At 38.6% G+C, this 27,791-nt stretch overlaps 1 protein-coding gene and 1 long non-coding RNA gene across 2 annotated transcripts in view; both read left to right on the top strand.

Moving 5' to 3' along the window:
• The window catches only part of SHC3 (SHC adaptor protein 3), a 75,748-nt gene that overhangs the window by 7,682 nt on the left and 40,275 nt on the right, over window positions 1-27,791 (top strand). Inside the window, exon 2 of the mRNA XM_067568443.1 lies at window positions 15,884-15,954. Coding sequence (XP_067424544.1) covers window positions 15,884-15,954 — 71 coding nt within the window. The remainder of the gene's footprint in view (window positions 1-15,883; window positions 15,955-27,791) is intronic.
• On the top strand, window positions 23,329-27,290 carry LOC137166635 (uncharacterized). The gene is made up of 3 exons (XR_010923753.1): window positions 23,329-23,438; window positions 24,088-24,174; window positions 26,731-27,290. It is a non-coding gene; the product is annotated as an uncharacterized lncRNA (long non-coding RNA).

Below are 27,791 nucleotides of genomic sequence, written 5' to 3'. Positions count from 1 at the left end.
AGGGGGGGGGGGGGGGAGGGAGAGGAGGAAGAATCCTGCCTTTTCCCTGAAGGACTTCTAAAGGCCATACACTGTATAGTACCGATGCTGGATATATCTCAATGTTGATCTTCTTTTAATGCCCTTTTATTTGTTAGTACAGAATTGTATACTAAGAAATGCCTTTGTTGTTTGTAAAGCAATATTTTCACTATCTCTGACACCATATACATTTTAAGAAGAAAAATGCTTTTTATTGACTTGCACAGAAACCTGTTAAACAGCACAGGAATTGCAGTCCAAGAATTTTAGAGATTCTTTTCTCTTCACCTCCTTAGAAACCTGAATGATTCATGAACACCAGTTATGCCAGTGAAGGCAGATGCCATCTTTTGTAGTAAAATAACACATCAGCCATTTTAATTTAATAGTACCTAAAATCTAAGCAGCAGTCAGGAGAAAAGACCAAACAATTAAATTGCATGTCTGTGAGCCTCCTTCTAAAAAGAAGTTATGAAATGAAGATTTGTGTTGCAAGCACTATACAAAATGTAGTTGTAAAACCAGTGACAGCTGGATGTTGTGTTCAGTAGCAAAACCCAGGTCTGATGTGGCTAATTCAGTGCTCTATCCAGTAGGCTGCAATGCTCTCTGTTTTCTCATACTGCCAGAGTGGAGAAAAGTGGCCTTATTGTAAATGAGAATCAGGCTCAAGAATATTCTCATAGCAGACAAGGAAAAGATAAATACTTCTAGTGTTTGACTGAAATCTGAATTAGATTTGGGACCAGTATAGATAACGTCTCCTAAATGCTATTTATTTTAGTTTTATTTAATTTGTTAAAATCAGTTTTATTTGCATATCTGTGTGTGTGTGTGTGTGTCTTGAAAGCACTTGATTGTGAACATATCAGACTGATGTTGGTCTAAGAACTGGTGACTCGTTCTAACACACAGAAAAGACAAGGGGGCAAGTTCACCCCAGTGTAAACTGGTTTAACGCCATTGAATTTAATACGGTTTCAACAGCTTACACCGGCAGTGAATTTGGCCCAAGGTATACAGCCAAGCTGTTGTGATGTGGAACTAAAATATTTGACTGTCCTACATGAATAACACATTAAAAATATGATTTCTCTAACACTTTTTGGTTTTGCCAAATGAAGAAAAAGTCTAAATCTAAGCTTGTTATTCTGAACAACATCAGGTGACACAGTGGCAAAAATGCCTGAGTCCTATCTGTGCTACAGCCTCCACCACTTTCCCTTTCAATGCAGCTTCAATGGTCATCATGAATTTTAGATCCTGAAATTGCCAGCATCGATGCAACTCAAATGTAGATATGTGAATCCAACCTGTACTCATAATTCAGATGGTTTGCTACGTTCTAGTCAGTTACGATGAAGGCAAAGAGGCTGCACAGGGGTCACTGACGGCCTAATTTAGCTCTCAGAACCTTTATTGCTGGCACTGATGGGTAAGATAGAAAGAATCCAGCTTCACTCTCAGATCCCTGATTGAGTTGGCAGAGTTGGCAAATAGAAAAACACCCCAACTTTTTACATGTAAATTGAGCAGGTTGATCATGGAGGTTGAGACAGAACATATAACCCCATAATGCTATTTTTAGAACCCCTTCTCAGAATAAAAAGTGCCCTTTGGCCCAGTCCGACAAAACACACGTGAATAGTTCCATGAAAGTCAATGGGGTTACTCTGGTGCTTAAAGTTAAGCATCTGCTTAGGTGCTCTGCTGTATCAGGGTTGTTAAGAATATTCACGATATGAGATATCAAATGGGTATTGTTGATGTCATCGGCTCCTTGTACTTTTTTTGTACTTCGTAGCTAAGCATGAGTTTCCTTTATGTTAGTGTTAAGAATTTCATTCTGAGCTGTTCAGTGCCAGGCACAAATGGTCTCCTGCAGTACGTTATGTAGGAGGTATCCACGTTATTAGAACGGGGTCTAATATTGATATTGGGACAATAGGGCATTATTTAGCTCAGAAAATCGGTAGTTTGGGGTCTGTTCCTTTCCATCTGAAATGAGGTAGATAGTAGTATAATACTGTTCTCTGTGCTCATATAGTATAAATTTTCCATGGGTCTCATTCATTAAGTAGCTAATTTACATTGGTTGAATGGTCATACACAGAGGAGGCACACACTGGACTAGAGAGATATTTTAAAACATTGAATACATTAAGGATGCATCTTTCTATAATTTTGAGACTTTTGTGAATTAATATTATAGCCCTAAAACAAACAGCACACACAAGGTAAACTAAATAAATGTATTTTCAAATGCACTTATTTTTCATCCTAGGATTCTCTGTGCCCCTAATGGTGTAAGAGGATCTCTTAGATCTTTCTCCTACTTTAATTCCAGCACTCTAGAGGGTCCACCTTGCAGTCACTATTCTTCCAGTCAAGTAGGACTACCATGGGGCTCCTTTAGGTAAACCAAAACAACTATACTTCATCTTGGGGCAGAATGAGATGCACTTAGATCTATGGTGATGGGCGCGATAGAAAAACCGTGTTCGCTATATTTTTTATTATTAGACCCTAGCGGATGGATAAGGAGTTCATATAACATTAGTACAATATAATGAGGCTAATAAATGTTTTTTAAATATCTGAATTTACTGTGACAATGGCTCTCTTAAAACATGTGTTCAAATATATATTTATCAACATATATACTCTGGCATAGCACTGTAGGTACTTAATGTAGATTTGCATTCAGATCAGCTGAAGACAAAAGATCACCCATTAGAGCAAATATCATCTTTTTGTTTTGTGTTTGTACAGTGCCTAGCATAAGTGGGTCCAGGTCCATGAATAGGGCTCGCTGGTACTACCGCAATTCTCCAGTAATTCTAAATAAATGTAGATATATTGTACACTATTTGTGGCTTAACATATGTCATTAGGATCTTCTATTGTAGCAAAGTGTTTTAGCTGCAGAAGCCTTTGCATGTTTGTATTAAAGGAATTCTGATGCGTAACACAGGCTGCTAGAACTAATCTGCACAGTGCTTTTAAGAAAATGTATCTTGTTGGGGATGGTTGGTGGGCAACAAAATACTCTGACAATTGTGGCAGAGAAGTTCATCTTATTTAAGTATGCGTTAATGAAAACTAAACAATGCATTGCTGATACAGTATTACATAGTTTAAATATTTACATTCGTACTTTTTGATAATAGGAATAACTAGAAAATTGCATCAGAAATTTGGTGCACTAAAGTTTTTTGCATGTGCAGTTTTCCACAGGTAATATTTGCATGTAAAAATACTTGGATGCATGATGCAAAATGCATTTCCATACATTAAATAAAATAATTAGATCTATAGCTACCCAATATGTGCACGTCTAAATCTATACTAAGATTTGCATGTAAAAAAAGTGTGAAAAAATGCACAAACAAAAGCTTGCATATGCAAAATTGTCAGTGCAGTTATAGAGGCAGCTGGTGAAATTTTAACCCATTGAGTTTTTGTACTGCATGTATATTTTTGAGCTATAGTTATAGTGATTTTAATTCATGAACACAAGCGTAGAAAATACAAAAAGATTGGAATCAGGTTCTGAAGTGTTCATGCCAAATTTATTTTGAACGTGTATTATCCACACTGATGAAGATTAGAAATTTTTCACAATAAAGAGCTGAAATTTGCTGAGTATTTGCTGCACAGTATTTGGTCTCTAACATGCCAGAAATGAAACCTTAGTGTTGACTTAGAAGAATTGCCCTTTAGGGATGAGACAAAACATACTCTGTCCACTAACTCACTCCTTGGCCTCTGTCTTTTAAATGGTACTGAATGATCATTATATGTGTTGATTCTGAAAAGGTGCTAGAACTTTTCACTGGGGACAAATCTAAAGCCGCTAACTCATCATTATAAAGATCTGAGGTTGTAATTAGAGTTGCAGAGATACCCCAGTTGGTAAAGGGTCTCTGCAGTTCTTAGTGAGGTTTATTGGATAGCCTTTTTGTTCCCCATTCATGTTGGTAGGAAGTCCTGTGCTATGTAGTGACTTCCCTAACCAGTCTGTTCTCCCCTGTCTGGATTTATGGACCACAAGAAATGAAGAACAGCTTAAACTCCAGCAGTTAAGAGCATAGCCAGGTGCAGAAGAAATGGGCAAATAGCCTGACAACAGGGGGGGGAAAAGTATTTAAACGTGTGGTGAAAATATTCTACATCATTGCACAACAATTCTTCAATAATCCTCCTTCCCCCAGTAAATGAAAAGGTTCTACCACATAAAATCCTTTATGCCTGATTATTCAAGAACCATATTACCAGACATGAAAAGTATTATTTAGTGAGCATACAAAACTGCCACTGGCACCTCCTTTTGACATTGTGCTATGTGCTGTACCGATCCATTTATTATCCGGTGCCTAGTTCTGTGAAATGTGCTGTATTTCCTTCTAGGGGCTATGCATTCTCTTCTCCAGTGAAGTCGATGAAAGTTGGAGTCATTCAGTGCCTTTCAAGAGATGCTCACTTTCTCCAATGCATTCAATTTTGTATGAATTACCAGCTACAGTGGAGAGGCTGTACAAATGAGCTGAGTTCCATGGAAAAACTGAGCAATTTTGATCCTCTTTCAGGTTTTAGTAAATCTTAATATCTTCTTCTTAATAAGTGGATATGTCACCTTATTAGTACCAATACCTAGCTTTTTGCCAAATAGTAAGATAGTTATGAATATTTATGTCTGCATTTTGAAGGAGAAAAAATAGTTGTTACCTACAAAATTATTCTTAATAGGTTTTCTTAAGATCCATGCCATCATACGTGTGTGTGAAGTCCATTTATTACTTGACGGAACATATAGTTTATTAATGATAATTTTTTGCATTGTCACAGTAGGCTGAATCTTTATATCATTTAAACAACTAAATGCACAGAGTTTGAATGTAAGATAGGATAAAACGGTTGTCATTCTTTGGTCAGAAGCCGATGTAGTAGGTTAGCCATAAGATAGATAAAAACATCTTACAGTCATTCATCATCTAATATTGTTATTATTCTTACTGAACATTTATATTCTAGTAGAGTCCCGAGATCTAAGTCAGGATCAGAGCCCCATTGAACCTGGTGCTGAATAAATCCATATGAAGATTAGGTTCCTGTCCAAAAGAGTTCACAGGAAATTAATTGTAAAAGCTTTTAAGCTATTTAAAGCACAGCCGCAAATAATATGCAGTGAGTCACAGTCATGCAGTGAAAATTTTAAAACTGGCCCTGATTTTTTTAGGAATTTGCATACTGGGAATTAAACAATTACTAAAGCTCCTAGTGCTTCTGCCTAGATCCACTGTTTCATTTTCTGTTCTGCAAAGTGAGTTAAAAAATATCCTGGACTGCTTCATATAACATTTGGAATCTCTTTTTCCCTGCAGTCCCTTATGAAAATGTTGTCTATTTCTACTGTGCTAATTAAATCAAGAGCTTATGAAGCATACCTCTTTTCCATAACGATTTTAATAGTATAATTTTAGCAATGACCTCATTATCAGAAAACCAGGCATACAGTTCAGAGAACAATATGGAGAAAGTGCTGAATTGTAGACTTCACAAAATACTCAAATGAAAGTAATGAAGCACCGTTTTTTAAAAAGTGTACACACACTATGGAATGTTTGCAGCAATTGATTTTTTCAAGTGATTTCTAGAAGGTATTGAGCTCATCCACAGAAAATGCATATTTGTCCCCTATATCTATTTGCTATTACAATTGTGCAAAATTACCCTGGTATTCAAGTAGAATGTGGCCGTCAAACAATAGACTGATGTTCACCAATTGAGGATTAATAAAGCATGTGCCACATAGAGTACATTTTTTCCATCTGTAGATAGCACAAGCTAGTAATTGTATTATGTACAACAGAAGAGAACGAGTTCATAGTCAAAAGCTAGTTAACTGTTTTCTCCTTCCAGAGCTCCATCACCTGTTAGCTGACTGCATTTGTGATAGTTATCTCCATTTAAGAGGAATGAAAAACTATTGACAATAATATCTAATGGTGGTTTAAACTAGTTTAGAAGTACTGTGCTGCAATATTGCATTATTCGTTTGATGGAGCAATTTGTGACAATAAATTCACAGGTAAAGGGTCAAATTGTATTTGTTGAACTCTACAGAAGACTTGTTTTCAGATTTTCTGTTTCATTTTTATTCAATCAATCTTTACCTAGACTTTTCTGTCTGGGCTAGAACATACATTCTATACAGTCCTTAATGAAGAAAAAACCCTTGGGAAAGAAATTGACTCATAAAGCTTTGTACATGATTACATACTGCTATAAAATTTACCAAAAACTGCAAATGTATGGAAACACTAAATAGTACTTTTTGTGTGTGTCTTTTTCAGTACCATGTGTTACATGCTATTATTTACACTATAATATGAAGGTTGTTGGCACTTGTTTTACTATTAAACAAGACCAAGATAAACGATTTTATCTCACCCCAAGTGAGGCTGTGAAGATTTATTAATTAACACAATATTAGTGAGTGCATGACTCACTAAGGTGCACAGGGAGGGAATGGGACTGCACAAGCTATCTCTCCCCATCCTTGTACAAGAGCATGTCACAATGCAGTCCCCGTGCTTCTCTCAGTATGCTGTGGGGCATGCTGCGCACCAAGCAAGCAGGAAGGAAGCGGGGCACAGCACAGCAGCAGGAGTATGTTGCACTGCCTGAAGGAGTTTAGCAGCGGACTCCCTCTCCCTTTACCCTCTGTAGTTGCAGGCAGAATTGGAACCACCCCTTGACTAGGTGCACCTCTGCATCGCCCCCCAGAGCATGATGTGAATATAATGCATGACTGAGCCCTTAGAACAGTGGCTCTCAACCTTTCCAGACTACTGTACCCCTTTCAGGAATCTGATTTATCTTGCATACCCCCAAGTTTCACCTCAGTTATAAACTTAAAAAATCAGTTACTTAAAAATCAGACATAAAAATACAAGAAGTGTAGCAGCAAAATTACTGAAAAATTGCTTTCTTTCTCATTTTGGCTGTGTGAAATTTCAGTTTCACTGACTTTGCTAGTGCTTTTTATGTAGCCTGTTGTAAAACTAGGCAAATATCTAGATGAGTTGATAAACCCCCTGGAAGACCTCTGCATGTACCCCTGGTTGAGAACCACTGCCTTAGAAAATATGCTGAAGTCTTGATTGTAAAAATATGTCATGTTTAAAAAAGAAGTCAACTAATCACCTCTTACAGTTTATACATTTCTTTCCAGGAGGCACAGTACATCTTTGTGAAGAGGGCCATTAGAAGTCAAGAAATCTGACTGCATGAAAACTTTTTGTTCCTATAAAATGTACAATATTATATGTATATAATTGGACTCAAAACAGGAGAGACTTCAACAGCCCTCTCACGTAGAACCAAAATAGAACATTTAAAGCCAAAGATTTGCACCTTAAAGCTTCAGAAAAACTAAACTCTAACTGCTGACCTAATACTGTCCAGCTACTACTCAGCTGAATTTACTTCATATGCAAGCCTCCATTCTTACCTCTGCCTGCAGTACTTTCTAGTATCATTACCTGTGGAACGCTAAATGATGCAATCAGTTTCCATAGATCCATTCACAATCTGGGACCAGGCCTGCATTCTATCCACTTTAAAACATCCCAGAAACACATACCTCCTCAATGTTATAGGGCTTTTGATTCTGTTCCAAATGTAGCACCAGGCTGTGTGTGTGGCTTCACAAATGTGGGAGGTAAAGAAGAGTGCATGGGACTTTCTCCCCCTAACTCCCTGTGTGTGGGCTGATCAGAGTGTGACTTGGATGTAGAGCCACTGTTCCAGGCTGGCAGTGGGAGGTTGCCTAAGTAAGAATTTCACAATTTATCCTTTAAAGATTATTTCCCACAAAAACAGATCAGAGGTTCTTCTATTCAGCTTTATCTGGAGTGCCGGTAAAGCAAGAGTTCTCAACCTAGGGGTCATGACCAGCCTCGCTTTTTATACGGGATGGATGGAAGGAGGGTCCCAAAACTATAGCGGGGTGAGGAAGGGAGTTCTAAACTGTTCTGCTATAACATACGGTCACAGGATAGAAAAGTTAGGGAACCACTTCTTTAAAGCAAATCTCTGAGGGATCGTTGTAAGACATTTTTCTTGGGAGATCCTTGAATCTCAAATAAATAGTTTGGGATAATCACTTGGGTCTGATTTGGCCCCTCCCCCAGTCACAGTGAGTAATGCTTTAATCCATGTGTCATCCCATTGATTTAAATGGAATTAATGCCAGAAAAAGTTATACTCAAGTAAGGATAGCAGACTTGGCCACTTAAGAATTTAAAGCAATTGCACGTTTATCCTGGAGACAATGTTGTGCTCCCAAAATTCTTTCAATCTGGAGTGAGAGAGATACCAATTTTTATGAGTAGAGCAAAATACCCTGCAGGGAATAACAGAACAGGTCACCTCTGCTAATTATTTCAAATCCTAGAAATCCATTTATAATATTATTGCCATCAAAACTATCAAAGGATATATTGGCACTGTGTTTCTTTAGACAAACAATGCCTCATGGCTTCTTAACGTTTGAAGGCCTAGTCTTGGAGGTTCCCAATAAGCTGTCAGTCACCAGGCCTAGGACTACCATATTAGCATGGATTGTATATTCCCAGGAGTGTCTCAAAATACAGATATCAGTAGTTTCCCCCGGTTCTCCAAAAAAGTTGAATAGCGATTCCTGTAGAAGGGTTATGTTACCAAGACATCATTAGCTTTACAAATACATTGCAGAGGTTTACTAGTAAGATATGCTATGTGGTATCACAAATATTTGAAACTAAGCTATGATCTGCTTGTGAAGTAAATAACCAAATATATTTTGTGATGCATTATCTGTACTTTTTTATGATCTATTCTTACTAATTTGCTAAATTCAGTCACTTGCAATGGATCTTCCAATTGCCCTTAGTACAAATTAGTGAGATGCTCAACATAATAAATGTTCAGTTCAAAACAACAATTTAAAAACATTAATTACCAAAGTACCTTTGTTGCTTGAGTATTGATTCATAGGGTGACCAGAATGCAAGCATGAAAAATCGGGACAGGGATGGGGGTGGTGGGGTAATAGATGCCTATAGAAGAAAAAACCCCGAATATCGGGACTATACAATCGGGACATCTGGTCACCTTATACTGAAAGGGTAGCAACCTGTTGACTATGCGTCCAGGTTGATGGTCCAGGTAGGTTGCACTTAAAGTGCAGTTGTACTATGAAAAGAGACTATAAAAATGGTATTGCAGGGCTCCAAGTTTATTGTTTCTCAATGATGTCAAGTATAAATATGCTCATTATGCAAGATGTTTGTAATTGCCAGCCCTGGAAACTCAACCTGGGACTTGAGACTCAGTCTGAGTTCTTTTATTATCATGTATCAACACCAGTTGTAAAATGTCTACTGGCCAAATTAGGCCCTCATTTATCTCTGGTCAATTCCATAGTCTTTAAATTATGCCCGGAGTAACATCTGTATAACCATATTGTTTTCAGATTATGCGCTGCATTTTAGTGACATTTTCATAATCCCATTGCCTTTTAGCTATTAAGATGGTCCTGCAGCTAGAATTTAGTGTACAATCTTGTTGATGCACAAAAAGGAATTGAATCCTTTTCATTCCCTCTTAGACGTAATGGCTGCATAGTGCTAATAAGAGTAAAATTCAGTACAAGCTCAATTTAATAATGAAAGTAAAATGATATCACTGTGACTACAAACAAGGAACAGATGTGATGAGTAAGCATGTGCTAGTTTTACTTAGTTACTTTCCAAAATAGAAATATACTTTTTAATCCTGAGCATCAAGAACTTGTGCTGCTAGTGGATTTATTACGGAATATATTTTAAAGCTTTCTGCTTTCAAAAATTAGATGTACATCAAGCCGCACTCTTAGACCCAGAACCTAAGAACATTGAGGCTACTTCACATCTCCATGGAGCTATCATCAGTTGTTACACAATAACTATGGCAGCCTTTATATGTGTTAGGATTTGAAGCTGTTGGATTACTTAAAGGTTATACATGGCAGGTGCACATCTTATTTGCTAACACAACTATACTATCTCTGACGTAATTTGTACATGGCACTGTGTACTGTTGGTATGATCTGTAATGTCGTGAGCTATGGGACTTCATTGATGACAATTATCTTGTTAAGTCAGTATTGCTAGTCCATTTTAGCTCATTAGGAAGACCTGTATATTTCTGGTGAGCTAGGTATTGATGTCCTAGTACAATGTTTTTCCACCTTTTAAGTAGCAAGTACCCCCTAATTTCTGAAAATTTGAATAAGTATCTCAACACTCAATTTTCCACTCTGAGAAATAATCTTTTTCTCCTTTACCGCTGGACGACTGTATTTCTTGTAAAGCAGGAGAGTTCTGAGTTCTGCAATGATGTGTGGCTGTGGCAGATCACAAAACCCCCTGCTGTGTCTCCCCTCCTTCCTCATCCCCTTCCTCCATATAGGAGCAATGGTCAACGCCAGCCAATCACTATGGCCTGATGGCAAGGTCACGTGGTGTTCTCCTCACACAAGTGGGAACTTGTGAGGTATGAGCAGGCATTAGTGGCCAACCAGAGTGGATAGCAGCACTCCCCATGGCATCCCTAGGGGCGTGTGGGCCTGGGGCAAATCACACTGTGTGGGCCCCTCTGGTAAAATCTGGGATTGGGGCAGATCTCAACTAGAGCAGTGAAATTGACAAGTAAGCCTGTGGGTAGAGCCTGGCTCCAGGACTGGGCAAACTTCTGGGCTTTCCACCTGGCTTTCTGGGCACCGGGCTTTGAGCAGGGGAGGTGGGCTGCACCTGGGCAAGTTGCAGGCGGCTGCCGCCTGGATGCCAACCCGGGAGGTGAGTGACTGCCACCTGCTCCAAGCTGTCTCTCGGCTCAGAGCCAGGGCACGGGTGGCAGCCACCCAGCTGCAAGCCTAGCTCACAGGGCACAGGAGGCTGCCGCTGGGCTCCCACCTGGGACCAGGCAGGATGTAGGCGGCTGCCGCCTGGATTCCCAAAAAGCCAGTGACTGCCACCCAAACCAGTGGCTGCTGCTCTGTGTCCCAAGAAGCCAGCAGCTGCGCCCCACTTCCCAGGCCTGGGGCGGCTGCTGTCTACCTCCCAGCTGGGAGGTGGGACCGGGCGGGAAGCCGGCGGCTGCCTCCCCCAGAAGCTGGCGGCTGTCTCCTGCCTCCCAGCTGGGAGCTGCGACCAGGCGAGAAGCAGGAGGCTGCTGCCTGGCTTCTCCAGAAGTCAGTGGTTGCCACCTGTCTCCTTTCACTGAGTTTTTTACCGCGTACTCCCTGCCTGTGTCTTGTGTACCCCCAGGGGTATGCGTACCACAGGTTGAGAAACTATGTCCTAGTAGCTCAGATGCAGAGATTGGGAGTTTTAAATGTGTTTCGGACTGATTGAAGAGGTTTGCTCAATATTTGTAAGGCAGGTGTGCAACACAGTAGTCTGGTTGGACTCCCACCTGCTATAAAAAAATCAGATAGCAGCAATAGGCAGGTATGCTCTTTCCATCTTTGTATGGTCAGGAGGCTCTGTGTGCTTCTTTTGGGTGCAGATGTCGTATTTGTCATCCATGCCTTTGTCAGTGCCAGCTGAATTATTGCAATCCACTCTACGTGGGGCTACATCTTTGTATACTTTTATTAAAAATGTGTGTTGGTGTTTTTAATGCCAGCTTCTGACTCAACAGTAACGTGTGCATATTTCTTGGAGTGGAGGATTTCTTCCAGAACTGTAGCGTTATTAATAAGCCTATTATGAAACACTGAACAAGTGTTAACATTCACTTTGAGCAAAAAACGGCTAGCAGTGCTTACATTCTTTGACTTTTCTCTTCACTCCAAACACATGATCACACTGAACACTCATTCCATGAAATCATTTGTTCCTCATAAGCGAAGAGAAAATTCTATCCTGTCTAGTAATAAGTCCTGAATAAACATTTTGTAGCTATTTAAAAAATAACATTGATGTAAACAAGGGACACTTCAGGTGGCCTGAAAGTTCTCTGAACGCTGGGACATAAAATGAAATCTGAGACAAATGGCCACTCTCTTAAAACCTATCCAGAAACTGCAAGTTGTTCAGAATTCAGCAGCTTGCTTACTAACAAGTACATCTTTCCAGCAACATGTGATGCCATGTTTTGGGATCTGTACTGGCTACCTGTTAGGTACTTCGTAGAATTTAAGGTGTTGATTTTGATTTATAAAGCCCTAAGTAGGATGGGACCTATCTATTTGAAGAGTGCTTCTTTCTTCTGTGCTAGTCGAGAATAATCCTACTCCAGGATGTTTCCTACTCAAGGCCAACGTGTTTTCCTGAGTTATGAGGCATTGGAAGGACTCTGGCAGAAGCTCGTTAAAGCTATCAATATATTTTAGCTGCTAGCTGTAACATATGTTAAGTATCGGGTGAAGGATGGAAGGTACAGGAGTAGTCTGTTTTTATAACTGTGTTTTTAAGAGTTCCATGGAATGGCTGGAGCAAAAGATAGGTTACTTTTTCCAATGAATGAGAGTACAAATTGAAATAAATGAAAATATGTGTTTGATTTGTTAAATTAACTATATTTATTTTTTGTGGATTCTTCTCTGTATATTTCAAGTGGATATTTCTCAGAGGTCAGTATTAGTGTTGGGGAGTGATTTGAGGATGACAACCATGTGAGATATACATACGTCCGGTTGTTGGCTCTTGGGACTTTATCAGTACTTTCTGGTGGCAGTATTTACAGTAATCTTGTTACTTGAAAACATGTTTTGTTGTATGAGGGTTGGCATCTTCTGATCTCAAAAAATCAGAATTGCCATCTTATCTTAGATACCTAAGGAATGCTGCTTTTAGCAGCCCCCATCATTTTATATTACCCTACTGGTTTGCCATGATTTAGGACATGTCCATATCTTCTTTCTAGATTTTTCCTTTTAGGTAGTTATAAGGTAATCATCAGTATATTGTACCACAATCTAGGTGCAAGAATGGGCCATGAATCCATAACAACAGTAGTGTGTTCACACTGATATACATTTAGGAATTATGGGCCAAATTTTCAGTCTGTCCTTCTCTGAGTTTCTGGTTATGTGTCAGTAATTTTGCAAGTGCAAATCAGGTAATATAATGTCCAACGGGTCTAAATTGCACTCCTCTCAAATGTATTTCTTTGAAAATCTAAACCAAGTGATAACAAAAGTTATAAAATCCCTTCTTGTGGATTATAAATGGGGAGGTATCAGTCTCCCTCATTACAGTAATTAAGGCATATCGTTCAGGTAAAATCAGGCATAATTTGTAGAAAATAGAAAAACATTTCCATTAAAGAAAGGTACAATTTTATATCGTTGCTTATTTCTATAGCACCGTGTGTGTATGTGTGCTTGTTAATTTACCTACCAGTTTGGTTCTAAATAATTCCAGACACTCCTCAATATGCTGCACCAAAGATCTTCAGCTGATGTATATTGGTATACCTTCATTGAGTTCAGTTTATTACTTGAGTGGGCTTTAGGTGTTTGGCCCCCAGGAAATCAAGCTCCCTACAGAGGTGCCTAAATATAAATTTAGCATCTTCACTTCATTCACTAAAGCCTGAAAATGTTGTTATAGGTGCCTGGGCTGCTCATGCAAAATATGTGGATGCAAACAGGTAATGGCTCCTGCAGAAACATGCAGTTGGTCTCTCAAATATATTTTGCATGTGTAATTTCAGGTGATTAGGCCAGATCCTCAGTTCATGTAAATCAGTGTACCTCGAACTCCATGGACTTCTGTGGAGTTATGCTCATTTTAAACAGCTGAGGATCTGACCTTTAAAGTTTGGCTTCATATGTGCTGATGCCTTTTGCATCAAGATTTTTACAAACTCTTCAGAAACCAGAGGGTGAGATGCAGGGGAAGTGTAAAGGGACAGGAGATAGATACTGAAACAAATTTATCCCCCACACTGTAGTTTCTTATACTGCAACACCAGAAAATCAATTAGTTTCATAATAATCACTCAGTCGTCTTATTTTATTTTACTTTGAGCTATAATGACTCCAGTAACATTTTATAGGGATAAATGAAAAAAACAATCTATGCTGGATATATGAAAACAAACAAGAAACTCCCAAAACTTGTAACAGATACGCTTCTTTGTAAGACACTTTGTCAAGATTCCAGGTAATGTAAATAGCAACATCATAATCCTTTAATCAGAAATTCAGAACTTCAGTACAAAAAATTTGTTGATGAGACTTTGGGACATCAATCTATCCATTCTTCCAAAGAATGTGGGCCTGATTCTCAACTTTTTTACACTGGTTTAACATCAGCATACCTCTGTTGATTTAATTGGAGTAAAAACAATGCTGTAGAGCAAAGAATCAGGCCTGTTAGCTATAGAACTCTCTTTAACTATGTATTTTATGTGGACTGATTTTCAAAAAGTCCAGTTGATAATTGTGCACCTAATGTCCACACGCTGATCAGGTGTTTGTTCATGCAAATAACTGACTATAGAAGTGGATTCACCAGTCTTCTAAGGCCACTTTACACTCCTTGTGCAAAGTAGTTTTAAACTGGCTAGAGATTTGCAACGGAGAATTCCCCCCGAGTAGGAGGAATTTATAGCCACCTTCCAGCCCCACTGCCTTTTACTCCTCATGTAAAACAGAGGAAGGGGCATATTTGGATGTGATAAAGTGGGGTTGTGATACAACTGGGTTCTGCTATGCTCAGTCTTCCCCTGGTGGGCTACAGGTTGGACCTAATGGAGAATCAGGGCATATATGTCTAACTGGTCACTTGCACATGGAAATACCTGATTTGGGTTTATAATAATTTCAAGACTTTATATGTACAATTACATGCTTTGCTTTCAATCAAGTCCATAATACTTTTTTGCATTTGTCTGAAAGTGATCTGGTTAACATGACCATTTCCTAGAACATTTTTGAATTCCACTCTTTTTTTCTTTTTTCTTTTTAAATGTGACAGCAAGGCAGATTGTATTCAGACAGACGTGCTGGAATCTGCTTGAGTATGATATTTTTAATTTTGCAGGATTATCTTTAGAACTATGATAGGCGGCTGTCCACATGTCTTTTCAGGGGTTTTCTATACTGAAGTTACAAGCAGCTAATTAAAGCATTATCATGTTGCTTTTCACATCATCTAGAATACTGGAGAGCTGTTTTATAAAGAGCCTCATATCTGTGACTGTAAGATAGGAGTTTGCAGAAGGGCAGCTGATGTGCACATACACTTATTGCAATTGCACGTGCAGATCAGGTGTTTGCACATGCAAATACTCAATTGTTTTTCTCTTTGACCATTTACGCTTTCAAATATCTGATTTCAGATGCAATTGTATGCCTTTTGTAATGTAATTGTATGTAAATGTAATGTGATTGTATGACTTTTTGTAATATATGGATTTGTTTATGACAAATTGATGACAGACATGACAATATCTTGGCATATTTTTCAACTTAACCCATTTTTATATTGATTTTATTTGTACTTCTTTGAATACCTTCAAGCCTAGTAAAGAATATGAAGTACTAAGTAGTACAGTAGTACATTATGTACTCTGTATTACGACAATGAGGTTAGGCATAGAAAGATATGTTGACATATACCTGAGTTGTAAATGAAATACAGTTTTTATAGAACAACCCTGTGACCCAGAGAACCTAGTTATGAAAAGCTAACTTACAAACAAGATAAATCAGATGTAAAACAAGGATTGTACAATAACTTTTATTGATTAATTGTATTTCTTCCTAGAGCTCAACAATGCGTATAATACATTTTTTACAACTGTTTCTTTCTTCCTGCAGTACTTGGGGTGTATTGAGGTCTTACGCTCAATGAGATCTCTTGACTTCAATACTAGAACACAGATTACAAGGTAAGTCTTTTTGCAGATAAATTCACATAGTTAACTCTTGTATTGCCTCCAAACAGTCAAGCTTGTGACTGGAGAAGAGCAAATATGTAATCTAATGTTTAGACTCTTTGGGCCCATTCTTATATTTTGCATTTACCGGTGGGCATCTTATATTAGCGTAGCTTCAAAGTGGCTTAAAGAGTATTTTCTATGTGTTCTTCTGCTCTTTCAGGCCCCAATTCAGCAAAGCATTTAAGCATGTGCATTCCTGTTCAGCAAAGCACTTTTTTAGGTACATGCCCAAGTCCTATTGAAGTCAATGAAACTCAGCACATGCTTACATATAAACAAATGCTTAATATGTCACTGAATAGGTTACATTTAAACAAATGCTTAATATCTCACTGAATAGGGATGGACTGCTGAACTGGGGCCTTAATGCCTGAAATGCCAAAAGGCCTTTAGGGATTTTCCGTGTGTATGTTTTTAATTGTTCCTTGTGAAACCACACAAAAGAAGGATAAAGATTTTTAAAATTACAAGTCTATAGTACAGAAAATATAAATTGAAAGAAATCAGTAAAGTGATAATAGAAACAAATACAAGCCTGTTATTCTTTCCAGACAATACAAAATAAAGAGTAAACATATGCTGGATAGATGTTAGAATTTCTACGCACAACGTTTTTTTAATTCATCACTAAACACAGTCCATAAAGATTATACTGGTTTTAAAACATTATCCATGAATAATTTTATTTATAAAGAGATTCTTTACAGAGAAATACAGCAAATGTTCATTTGTATGCATTTTAGTTTTAGTGCCTGACCCCAATGTGGCAAAATGACAGTGTCTTCTAGCAACAGGACAGTACAGCTCCCAAAGACCATAGCCAAATCAGGTGTCGCAGATCCATGGCAATAAACCATTCTGTTTGAAAAGAAAAATATAAATTGAGATCAGTGAAGAAGGCTGTTGCCTTTTGAATTCAAGGAGATGGGTTGTGAATTGTGACTCTAGAAAACGCATCCCAGTTTCTAGTGACCTATCTCAATCAAAGAAGTGATGATACATTTGTTATGAAACTAATACCTCTTGTGCTTGGATGACATTCTTGTAGACTCCCTGGTCCAGATTCAGAGCAGATGTACATGGGTGCAATTTCACTGACTGAAGAGGGTTGCACCTGCATGCACCAACTTTGAGTTTGCCCCTATGGCAGCTGGAAGTGTGCTAAAAGTAGGAGTGTGGATGTTGCAGCTCGAGCAGCAGTGGGCTCTCAAGCCCATCTGACCCTCTGGGTCTTGGGTCAGGTGGCTAGCTCAAGTCTTCGCCAGAGCCACAACTTCCACACTGCTGTTTTTAATATGTTGGCTTGAGCTGAACTAGCGTGAGTCTGTCGACCGGGGCTGGGATGCTTGCTCCCAGCTGCAATGTAGACATACCTTATGAGTCCTTTAACTGAGTGCTCAGAAACTATGATGATGCGGGGAATAAAGATAGATAGATGATAGAACATTTTATTCTCCTGTCAAATATTCTAGGCCTTGGAAGACATTTGAGAATTTTCCTTGTAAGCTGTCTCTGCGGTCACTCTGTATATGTTTCTAGAGTGTTCACAGTAATGATCTTTTTAAGTGACTTCATGCCAGGCAGATTTTTAGTTCTAACACAGGTGGCACATTTGTACTTACCACTTGGAAAATTAAGTGATACTGGTTTAGAAAACAATTCGTAATAGTTACTTGCTTTGGTATTTTATTATGAGCCACTGTTTTATTGGCATACACTTTTCTTGGTTTAACATTGCATTTTTCTCCAGTAACTAATTTAAAGGCCCACTCTTCCAGTAAAACTCAACTCTATTTGCAAATCTGAAAGCAGTATAATCTGCAATCATTTTTATGTGCAAAATGTCTCTGTCCTAGTGTTCTCTGAGCACATCATTGCTTTTTGGCTTTAACTGTGAAACATAGTTTTGGAAAATGACAGTGTTCTGTTGAAGTTGTAGCATAGCTGATCACATGCTGGGTATTTTCTTGGTTCATATTCTTTTGACCATATCTGAAACATAAGAAAAGTTGCAGGCAAAAAACCTTATGTTGCTTGCGGGTTCTGATTTTTTAAAAAATGATGCCACAGAGACTAACTCCTCATTCATTCATGAGGCCTAATCCAAAGACCACTGAAGTCAATGGGAGTCTTTGGATGAGATTTGAATCAAACTCTAGAACCTGAATCTGCATTTCACTAATTCCACTGATGTTAGAAATGCCAATGGCTTGGGTTACGGTTAAAGCAATCACCACAAGCAGTCTGTGCCTCACTTCATAATTTTGTATTTCACATACAGGTTTACTTTTAATTAAGAAGTCCCATATTTCCTGAAATTCACATGTTTGAGCTTTAACCTTCATGGTAAAAAGTCACATATGCACCAACTGGTTCACCCTGGCCTCAATTACATGTAACAAACAGAAGTCTCTAATAAATCACATTTATTCTAGGAGTGTAATAATTCTACAGTTTATCCATAATCTGAGTCAAATGCTCTATATCATTGTCCTTGATTCTTGTATAAACATTATATACCTGCTGTGCTACTGGGCCTACCAAGTGAGGCATTATCATTGCTTGCTTGTTAGCTGATTTCTCTGCAGCTCCTTCACCAATGAGAATAATTTTAACATTTGAAAACCCTCGTGTAGTGGATCATTGGCAGCAGGGATTGAAGCTGGGACCTGTGGTTTCTTTACTGCCTGAGCTAAAAAGCCCAGGTCCCATAAATTGCTCTATGATTAGCCACTGGAAGGGGACAGAGACTAAACATGGCTACACCACTCCTCTTGACTGGAGAAACCCTGAGCTTCAGATATCTAAGCAGTTCAAATTCCTGTATGGACCTCCAGGTGTAATCAACCTCCCTGGATGGCTGTAAACATGGATTGCTCTTGCTTTAGCTGATGCCATTTTGCTGTGAGCTGTCCTTGCAAATCCTGTAGACCTGGAAGAAGAAATGACTCCACCTTTGGCCTGATATAACTTTGGACATCAGGTAATGTTTGGTAAGCACTTTCGAGTCCAGTTTGAGAATATGAGCTCTGTCAGAGACTGTCAGGATTCTGGAAACATCTATTTCCTGGTGGACATGCCAAAAACTCATCACACGAATGTGTGCATGCACATGGTGTTGTCACCCCCTTTCTAACATTACATCAACACAGTTGCTCCCATGTCAGTACCATGATATCTATCATTGCACATTTTTCTTCTCTGTAGGGCAGATTTTCAAAAGATTTCAGTTCCCACAATTGGGTCCAGATTTCTGAAGACCTCATCTCCCATTTAGGCATCACCGTGAACGGCACATTTTCAAAAGAGATGAGCTCTTTTGAAAATCTGACCCTGTAACTCCTTCCTTGACTTTTGCCAAGATCAGTAACGAGTAAGGAAAGGTCAGAGATTTTTGAGGACAAGATCACATGTAAAGAAGCCAAGGAGTAGCTTGACCTGACACACACAACCCAAGAGTTCAGAAAATTTAAATTGAATAGGTGGCACAGTAATTGCACATATAAAATAACACTGTGGGTGGAATGGAGAGAGATAAAGTTCTTGGACAAGGGATCAGGTAAAAAGGTTGTGTAAATGTCATATATTTGTTAAATTTTATACACCTGAACAATATATATTATCTTTGGGCCAGATTGTGACCTCTTATACTAGCAAACTTTTACTCATCTGAATAGTCCTATTGAAGTCCATTGCTTGTGTGAATAAGTGCTCATCAAGATGAGTGAAAGGGCCAGCAGCACCATTTCAGATTTTGGTGAGGGTGAGGGCAACTTTAACCAGGATTCCAGGGGCTACTTAGGCACCTGAAAATTTTAGTTTTTTTGTGGATACTAATTTAGAATTAGCTGACAGGAGCACTGTATCTAATTCCTACATAAAGAAAGAAAATTAAATACGTATTTGACCCACTCACTTTTCATACTAACATGTTCTGACATCTTGTGTCAAGTCACTTAAGGAACATTGGTTAGGTTTAAAATTTTAATGTATATTCTTACTTTGTTACAAACTCTTGAATATAACAATTGAAACAATAGTAGAAAAATCTAGATTACTTTATCGTTGTGGCTACTTACTTTTTGCAGTTCACCAAACTTGGCATAGATCATGTAACTTTTGGAAGCATCCTACTAGGGCAAAGCCTATTGAGTTTCTACTGAACCAGCCCAGGATTGTAGGGGGTGTTACCATACTACAAATAATAGACTAAAAATTTACTTTAAACAGGAAGTCTTTCAAGTCACTATTTCCTGGTGGACTTTTCAAGTCACTTTCACGTATTGTCAACCCCAAATAATAAAAAATCCTGAGTCAGGCCCACCAAAAATCATAAGATTGTCTTAAAAATCATGAGATTATATAGAAATAATAGATCTGGTGCTCTTTTAATTTACTTTCTGCTTTTTGAGCCGTTAGGATGCACTGGGGTCACATTTTGAAGCTTTCTCCACAGCCATGAGGGCTAGAAAGTTACTTTTCCTTTAAGAATGAAGGCTGAAATCATCACATAGCCACTTGACTCAGGAACTGGGGTTTTAAGGAAAATAATAATTATCAGGAGACTCATGACAAAATCATGAGAGTTGGAAAAAATGTTTTCACTTCTGTTAAAGGCTAGTTACTTTCCAGAAGGCTCTTAAACACAACACTACAGTGGCTGAGTTGTAGTTCTCATGGGAGAATATTTAAACCCAAACAGCAAGAAAATTCCACATTTTAAAGTTAAAAAAAAAATTGAGTCTTCTGAGGTATATCAGGGCCACTGCAGGCAGGAAAGGATAATAAACAGGCACAGGCACTCTGGGTAGTTGTTCCCCTTGAAAAAAAGTTAGAGGGCCAAATCTTCCATCCTTAATCAAGTAAAACTTCTATTGCCTTCAGTGCCTCCATTTATAGATATTTCCCATCTCCCTCTTTTCTGAATGTAACCTTGGCTTAAAGGGAATAGCTGTATTTCTTCTGAGTCCCCTACATTATCTCTTCAACAACACCCCCCTCTCCCCCGCAGAGGGAGTCCTGTCTACAGGCTCGTCTAACCACTTTCAGATCCTTAATCGGATCACCAGCCCTTTCTTATCTTAATCACCCTGCCTCTCTTTGTAAACAAAATACTGACTCTCTGCCCCAGGGGCACAAGCTGGGAGCAGCACCTCTCCTCTGCAGAACTCACATTCCACACTCAGGTTGTCTGGGGCTAGGATGTGCACCGCCGTCAGACCTGTACAAAACTCTGGGAGGGGCTTCTTGGCCCCCCCTAAATCACACCCCTGGTAAGGGCTCCACAATCTTGTCCGTAATCGAAGGAAAACAAAGTTGTAATTCACTGGGAGGTTCTGTTGATCTTCAAGGACAAATTTCTAAAGCAGCTTTTAAAATTGTGCCCACAATGTTTCACATCTAAGTTTTTGCATATGCAAAATAATATAGTTTTGTGTATACCTGCTACATCAATGCATGTTTGTGGAGAGGAAGTAAGATTTTTTAACCAAATCACAGAACTGAAAATGAGACTCCTGGGTTCTATCGACTCTGACTTCTTGTGTCTCCTTGGACAAGTCACTTAATCTCTTTTGACCTCACAGGGTTGTGAAACTAAATAAAGTAATGGTTGTAAAGTGCACTGAAATCCTTGGATGGAAAGGACTATAAAAGTGCAAACAATTAATTAAACCCTTATGAGAGGAGACTCGAAGAGCTTGACTTGTTTAGCCTAACTAAAATAAGGTTGAGGGGAGATACAATTGCTCTCCATAAAGACATCAAAGGGATAAATACCAGGGAGGGAGAGGAATTATTTGAGTTCAGTGCTAATGTGGACACAAGAACAAATGGATATAAACTGGCCATCAGGAAGTTTAGACTTGAAATTAGAGGAAGGTTTCTAACCATTAGAGGAGTGAAGTTCTGGAACAGCCTTCCAAGGGGAGCAGTGAGGGCAGAAAACATAGCTGGCTTCAAAACAGAGCTTGATAAATTTATGGAGGGGATGGTATGATGGGACAGCCTCGTTTGGCAATTATTTGATCTTTGACTACTAGCAAATGGCCTGTGATGGGATGTTTGATGGGATGTTTGATGGGCTGGGTTCTGAGTTACTACAGAGAATTCTTTCTTGGGTGTCTGGCTGGTGAGTCTTGCCCATATGCTCAGGGTTTAGCTGATCACCATATTTGGGGTCGGGAAGGAATTTTCCCCCAGGCCAGATTGGCAGAGGCCCTGGGGGTTTTTCACCTTCCTCTTCAGCATGGGGCATGGGTCACTTGCTGGTTGATTCTCTGAAGGTTGAAGTCTTTAAATCATGATTGGAGGACTTCAGTAATTCAGTCATAGTTTAGGGATCTATTACAGGAGTGGGTGGGTGAGGTTCTGTGGCCTGCATTGTGCAGGAGGTCAGACTAGATGGTCATGTTGGTCCCTTCTGACCTTAAAGTCTATGAGTCTATGAGTCTATAATAATATTGGCTGAAATTTTCAAAGCTACCTAATGAATTTAGATGCACAAATCCCATTAGAAATTAATGGGACTTATGTGTCCAAATCCCCTGGAAGGTATTGAAAATCCCCCTTATTATATTAATCAGGTAGCTAGATACCTAAATCCAAATATATACTTGGGCAAAACAAACACATGAAAAACTGGCAGCAACTTTTGAAGCCCCAGAATAAATATGATTTGCTTAGTAGTCTTTCTTCTCTTAAGGTCACTTGGGAAAAATATAAAGCTATTTCAGTGTGTTTCATTTGGTGCTTTATTAATCTAATACTTAACTTGAATTGTTTATAATTTTTAAAAATTTAAATATTAAATATTTAATAGTTAATATAGTTTTCTCCTTAAGTGAAATCAATGAACGGATGCTTCCATTTCTTATGCTATTAGTAGAAGGGTATCAGCAGTTTCAGTGCTCTCAGGAAAAGGTATTATTATATTATTCTGAGGCTATGCTTTATGAAGAATTGAACAGGTAAGTATGAGTTGTATGAGATTTTTCCTTGGTTGTGAAATTTCAAGTTGCCAGAGGCTTTTGCTACAGAACAAATATGAGAATTAGAGTGCTATTGTATTGCCGCTTGTATTGTACGTATTCTTTTGAACATTTAAATGGACATGCAAGCAAAAGTGTCAGCAGGTATGGATAATGGTAAAATAAAAACCAGCTGAATCCACAAATTGCATAATTAATTATCCATTGGCAATTCTTAGCACATACATGAAGTAATGCTAACTTGCTTGGGCAGCGGGATGAACAGAAGTGTTTCATTTTCAACGTAGAAGAGGAGCGGCAGACTAGACAACTGAACTAACTGCAGCTGGCAACTGGTCCTAAATTCGCCATGACTTCTTCCACCATTGCCACTGAAAGGGGCCACCTTTAAAGTTTTTTGCCAGGCTATTTGTGTCCTCAAACTTTTATTAAAAAAATAATCAGGTAAAATATTTTTGCAACACATGCAATGTTTACGGTTCACCCAATACACAAGTGTCTACATCTGTGTGCTTACAGTTAAATTTGTTATATTATAATGAGCTTTAGATACCATGTTGCATGCATGAGTGTATTATACATTGTACTGAATTATAATTATGTTGCATGTACAGTTTGTCATACTACAAGTATCTGGATTACAAGGCTGCATGTTCAGTGTTGTTAGCTAATTGAGTGCAATTACTTTAGTGCATGCAGCATCTGAAAACCATCCCACCATACTGAGCGAAACATCATGTTGCATGTTCCACTAATAAGTGGATCAAAGGATTGGAATAATTTATATTAGCGATGGGCCTGAATACAAACCCAGATCCTAGTCCCCCATGAACTTTGTGGGGATGAGATACATCAACCCCACTCCCAAGCCAGTTCCAGATTTTGTGGTTGGACCCTACCTTCATAAAGGACTGAACCAAAACCACAAAAACAAACTTTTCCCTTGATTTCTGCCTCCACCCTCCAGACTTTTGGAGGGGAGGTATTCAAACCCAAATCTAGATACAGAACTAGGCTCAGGCCCATCACTGATTTATATCGATGAAATTTCAGTTCATATAGTTTTTCTTTACATATTCTGTGTTCTTTACAGAAACTCATTGCCAACAAAGTTCACCCAAAAGGTAGGAAGACGTTGGGAGAGAAGAATGGCTCCACTATAGCTTATGAAGAAACTTAGGTAACACGTATTTCAAACAATAAATCTTATGTATTCGCTGAATTCCACCTCACCTCTCAGCTACTTGGAAAATATTACTTTTACTTGGAAAGCATCAGGGCTTTATAGTTCATCTGTACTTAATAGACCATGGATTTTGCCATCTAGATGGTACTGTAGGGGTGTGTCAGATAAAGGCTCAGATTGCAAACAATCCCAGCACAGCTATGCATGGACAGAGGGATGATCAAGAAGCTTTTTCCCTTTGCACAGCTACACAGGGGCTCCCCTCCTCAGGCAGGGAGGAGGCGGGGCCGTGCTCATGATCTATAAGCAGGCTGTGGAAGGAGAACAATCTGCTCCATCTTTGTGGAAGGAGGAGCTTTGGTACTCCTCTTAGGGCAGTGCAGTTCCAGACAGACCGCCCCCATTCAGATCTGTGACTCAAAGGTCACTATCTAGCCCATGCCGTTCTTTATGTACTCTGAGAGCCTTCAATGGAAGGAAGATTAGTAGTAACACAAATAGTAATTTACTGATAATGAGTTTCATACCTGGAAATGTGCCCAGTAGGGAAATAACTGCTACTAATATGCACCAGAATCATGAATAATACCTGGGTAACTAATAATCTATAATTCCTGATACTCATGCTTAACAGAGTAACAAATACTGATGGGGAATAATTTACATCTGCCCACTTAGCTTCCATAAAGTAGCATGCAAATGTGTTAGAACAAACTGGTTTTTTCATGTGCTTTACATTTTAAGCATCTTTAATTTTAATGTGTTATTAAATAATTTGACTGACATATGGTAGTTCAACAATAATGAACAAAAGTGGACAATAATGATAACTTATTAAGCCTGGGCAGCCCTCCCTGTCTCCTTCTGCTAGCTTCTGTGAGTAAGAAAGAGCTAGAGAGATGATAGGGTTGGGGAAGCGTTGAAGGCCAAATTGCCCAAGAAGTGGATCTGAGAGCTCTATGGATGTAGCTGCACCCTGTGTTATCAGACAAGAGGTTGATGAACCTGAGCAATTCTGTTAGCTTTTCTTAGCCGAGATAAATAAATTCAAAATCAAGAATAACTGTTTTTGTATTGAGGTATAAAATTCAAAACGTGGCCTGTTTCTGAGATGTTAGGAAAATGTCTATGTGTGTGAAGTTTGGAGTTTGTGGCAACTGGGGATTTAGACAGAGGGAGGCAAAAAGGTGAGACTGTCAGGGCTACATTTTGAAAGTGGAACATTTTGCTGGAGCAAAAAAATGAGAAAATTTGGGGACTCTTTCCAGTAGTTAAAGTGTGAAACAGAGGGGTTTTATTCCTGAGTTTAAGAGCAAATATCAGTGTAAAGAGTTAACTGTGGAGTCATTACTTGACAATTAGAAGACTGTCAAATTTTTAACACCAGATGGGCCATGGGACTTCAAACACATGGGGAAAATCAAGGGGTGAGGAAGTTGTCACTTTTTTACATAATTAGACTGTGGAACTCATTGCCACTACTCTAGAGTTTAAAATAGGTTCTTCCTTTAGTTTGTTGGCATCACTGCATTAGCATTATGAAAACGAGAATCCCCACTGATGTGGGCATGCAAATACAGGGTTTTACACAAACACTATTTATGTACACATTCACTGTACTAGAAGGGCTTTTAGAATTTATATAATGCTAAACATAAAGGGTCTTATTTTCAGAAATATGCACACAACTACATGCACAAAAATGGACTTCTATGTCTAATTGGCATGTGCAGTTGCCATAGCTGTGCACAAAAATCAGATGTGTGTGCTCGTAAGATGCCAGTTAGGTGCAAAACTGACCCTGTGTGCATGCAGATTGGGTTGTTACAAATACAAATTAGGTGTGTAATTGAATGCATAATTCCACCAGCACATTTCTGAAAATCAGAACACTGTCCTGGACGTGTTAACTAGCTTTTTAGAAAGAAGTAGGTTTCAACAATATATAATTCTCTGTGCTGCTGATGTATAAAACAGTAAGGTTTTCTGGAACGCATATTAGCCTAAATACATTGTTTTTTTAAAACTGCATTTTATTCACATTTTGTGTGGATCTTATTAAATATGTGAATAGATTCCCACAAAGGTTAATATCAGTGAAAGGTACGGGTTATACTAAGAACTTCTGCCTAGAGTATCTCGTAATATTCATCTATGGAAGTTTGAAAATAACTGAACAACGGTAAACCAAATCAATGGATAACAAGTGTCTTTGGCAGCGAAAGGGTTAAAAAGCATCTATGAATTGTTGATGCAGGGTGCTGTGATATAGCCGAAGGATAGAGTGTATTGACCTCTGCCATTAACTTAGAAACACTTTTCAAATTCATGTAGAAAGTTCTGAGTGTAAGAGTACTAATGGTGCTAATCCACTTGAATTTCTATTGTGTAGTTCAACATATATCTAACCATAAATTATGTTCTGTAGCTAATCATTGCCAAAGATGTATTTCTCTATTTATTATAGTTGGTTAAACAGTCCTAGTGTATAGAGTTTATAAAATGTGTCAAGGATAGAATGGCCAACTTGTTTTTGTTTCACCCTTACAGATCTATCACACATGGAGAAAATCCCCCATTGCAAGAAACAAACTGAGAAGCTGAAGGAAAGAAAAAGAAGAATGGCTTTTTATCTTGCTGTATAAGTTTACCACAACCTGCCTGCCACATCCATCGCCACCAGCTTATTCTACAAATTCTCCCCTCTCTTCCATGCTTTCATGACTTGGAACAAGTAGGCCAGTCCACATTCCTCTTCTGTGAGTTCACTGTAACCATTTCACATCATTAGATCCTTTCACCACTTGTACAAGCAGCTCTCCTCATGGCACCATTACTCATGGCACCATTATATCACCAGACCTGTCCACCAGCCTTTCATCATTCTCTTCCATACGCTCAGTTCTATTTTCATTAGCTATGTTTTCAGCCTCACCTCTACCAGACCCCATCATTTTGCGTCTCTGCCTTTAAAGCACCACTAACTCAATATGTGAGCACTAGCCCTTAAGGCTTCTTAATCCTTCCTTAACCACGTCAAACACTACCAATTTACTGTGCCTGTTTTGTAAATGAACAAACAATATTCTGATTATTAAACGTATTTCTGAAAGTTTACTTTTGGCCTCTGTGGGATTTTTTTCAGAATTAAATTGGTTTTAATTTTAATACAGGCCTTGTTTCTCCTCAGCAGCTGGTAGCTACTGTAATTTATTAATTAAAAGGATTGGCAAAGAAAGAGTGTTCAGAAATAAATAGGGGCGGCCGGCAGAATTTGTTCAGAAATGTGCAGTTCTTTCTCTAAGTAAATTCATTGAATGTTTGTTGCATACAGTAGTATACACTTCTCTTTGTTTCCTTTTTTAGCCTGTGGAGCCCCAGGATGTGAGATTCAGGCTGGCAAAGATATAGATGGAAGTCTGGGGTAATATGGATAGATAGGAGAAAAATTAGCTAGTTTTATGGCCGTGGTATGCAAATCACTTTGTGTGTGCAAATTGGTCAGGGTTTCTAGTTTCAAAATTGACCTACTGTTTTTTTTCTTAAAATTCAATTGAAAAGTCAATGCAACTTTTACGTCTGTCTTTTTCCCCAAAGTAATAGCTTCAGTA

This window comes from Emydura macquarii, unplaced genomic scaffold (assembly GCF_026122565.2).
Source record: "Emydura macquarii macquarii isolate MOO-44397 ecotype Brisbane River unplaced genomic scaffold, CSIRO-AGI_Emac_v2 contig_2897, whole genome shotgun sequence".
In the NCBI taxonomy this organism is placed as follows: domain Eukaryota; kingdom Metazoa; phylum Chordata; order Testudines; family Chelidae; genus Emydura; species Emydura macquarii.
The sequence above is the reverse complement of the archived record's forward strand: the minus strand, read 5'-3'. Positions and strand labels throughout refer to the sequence as shown.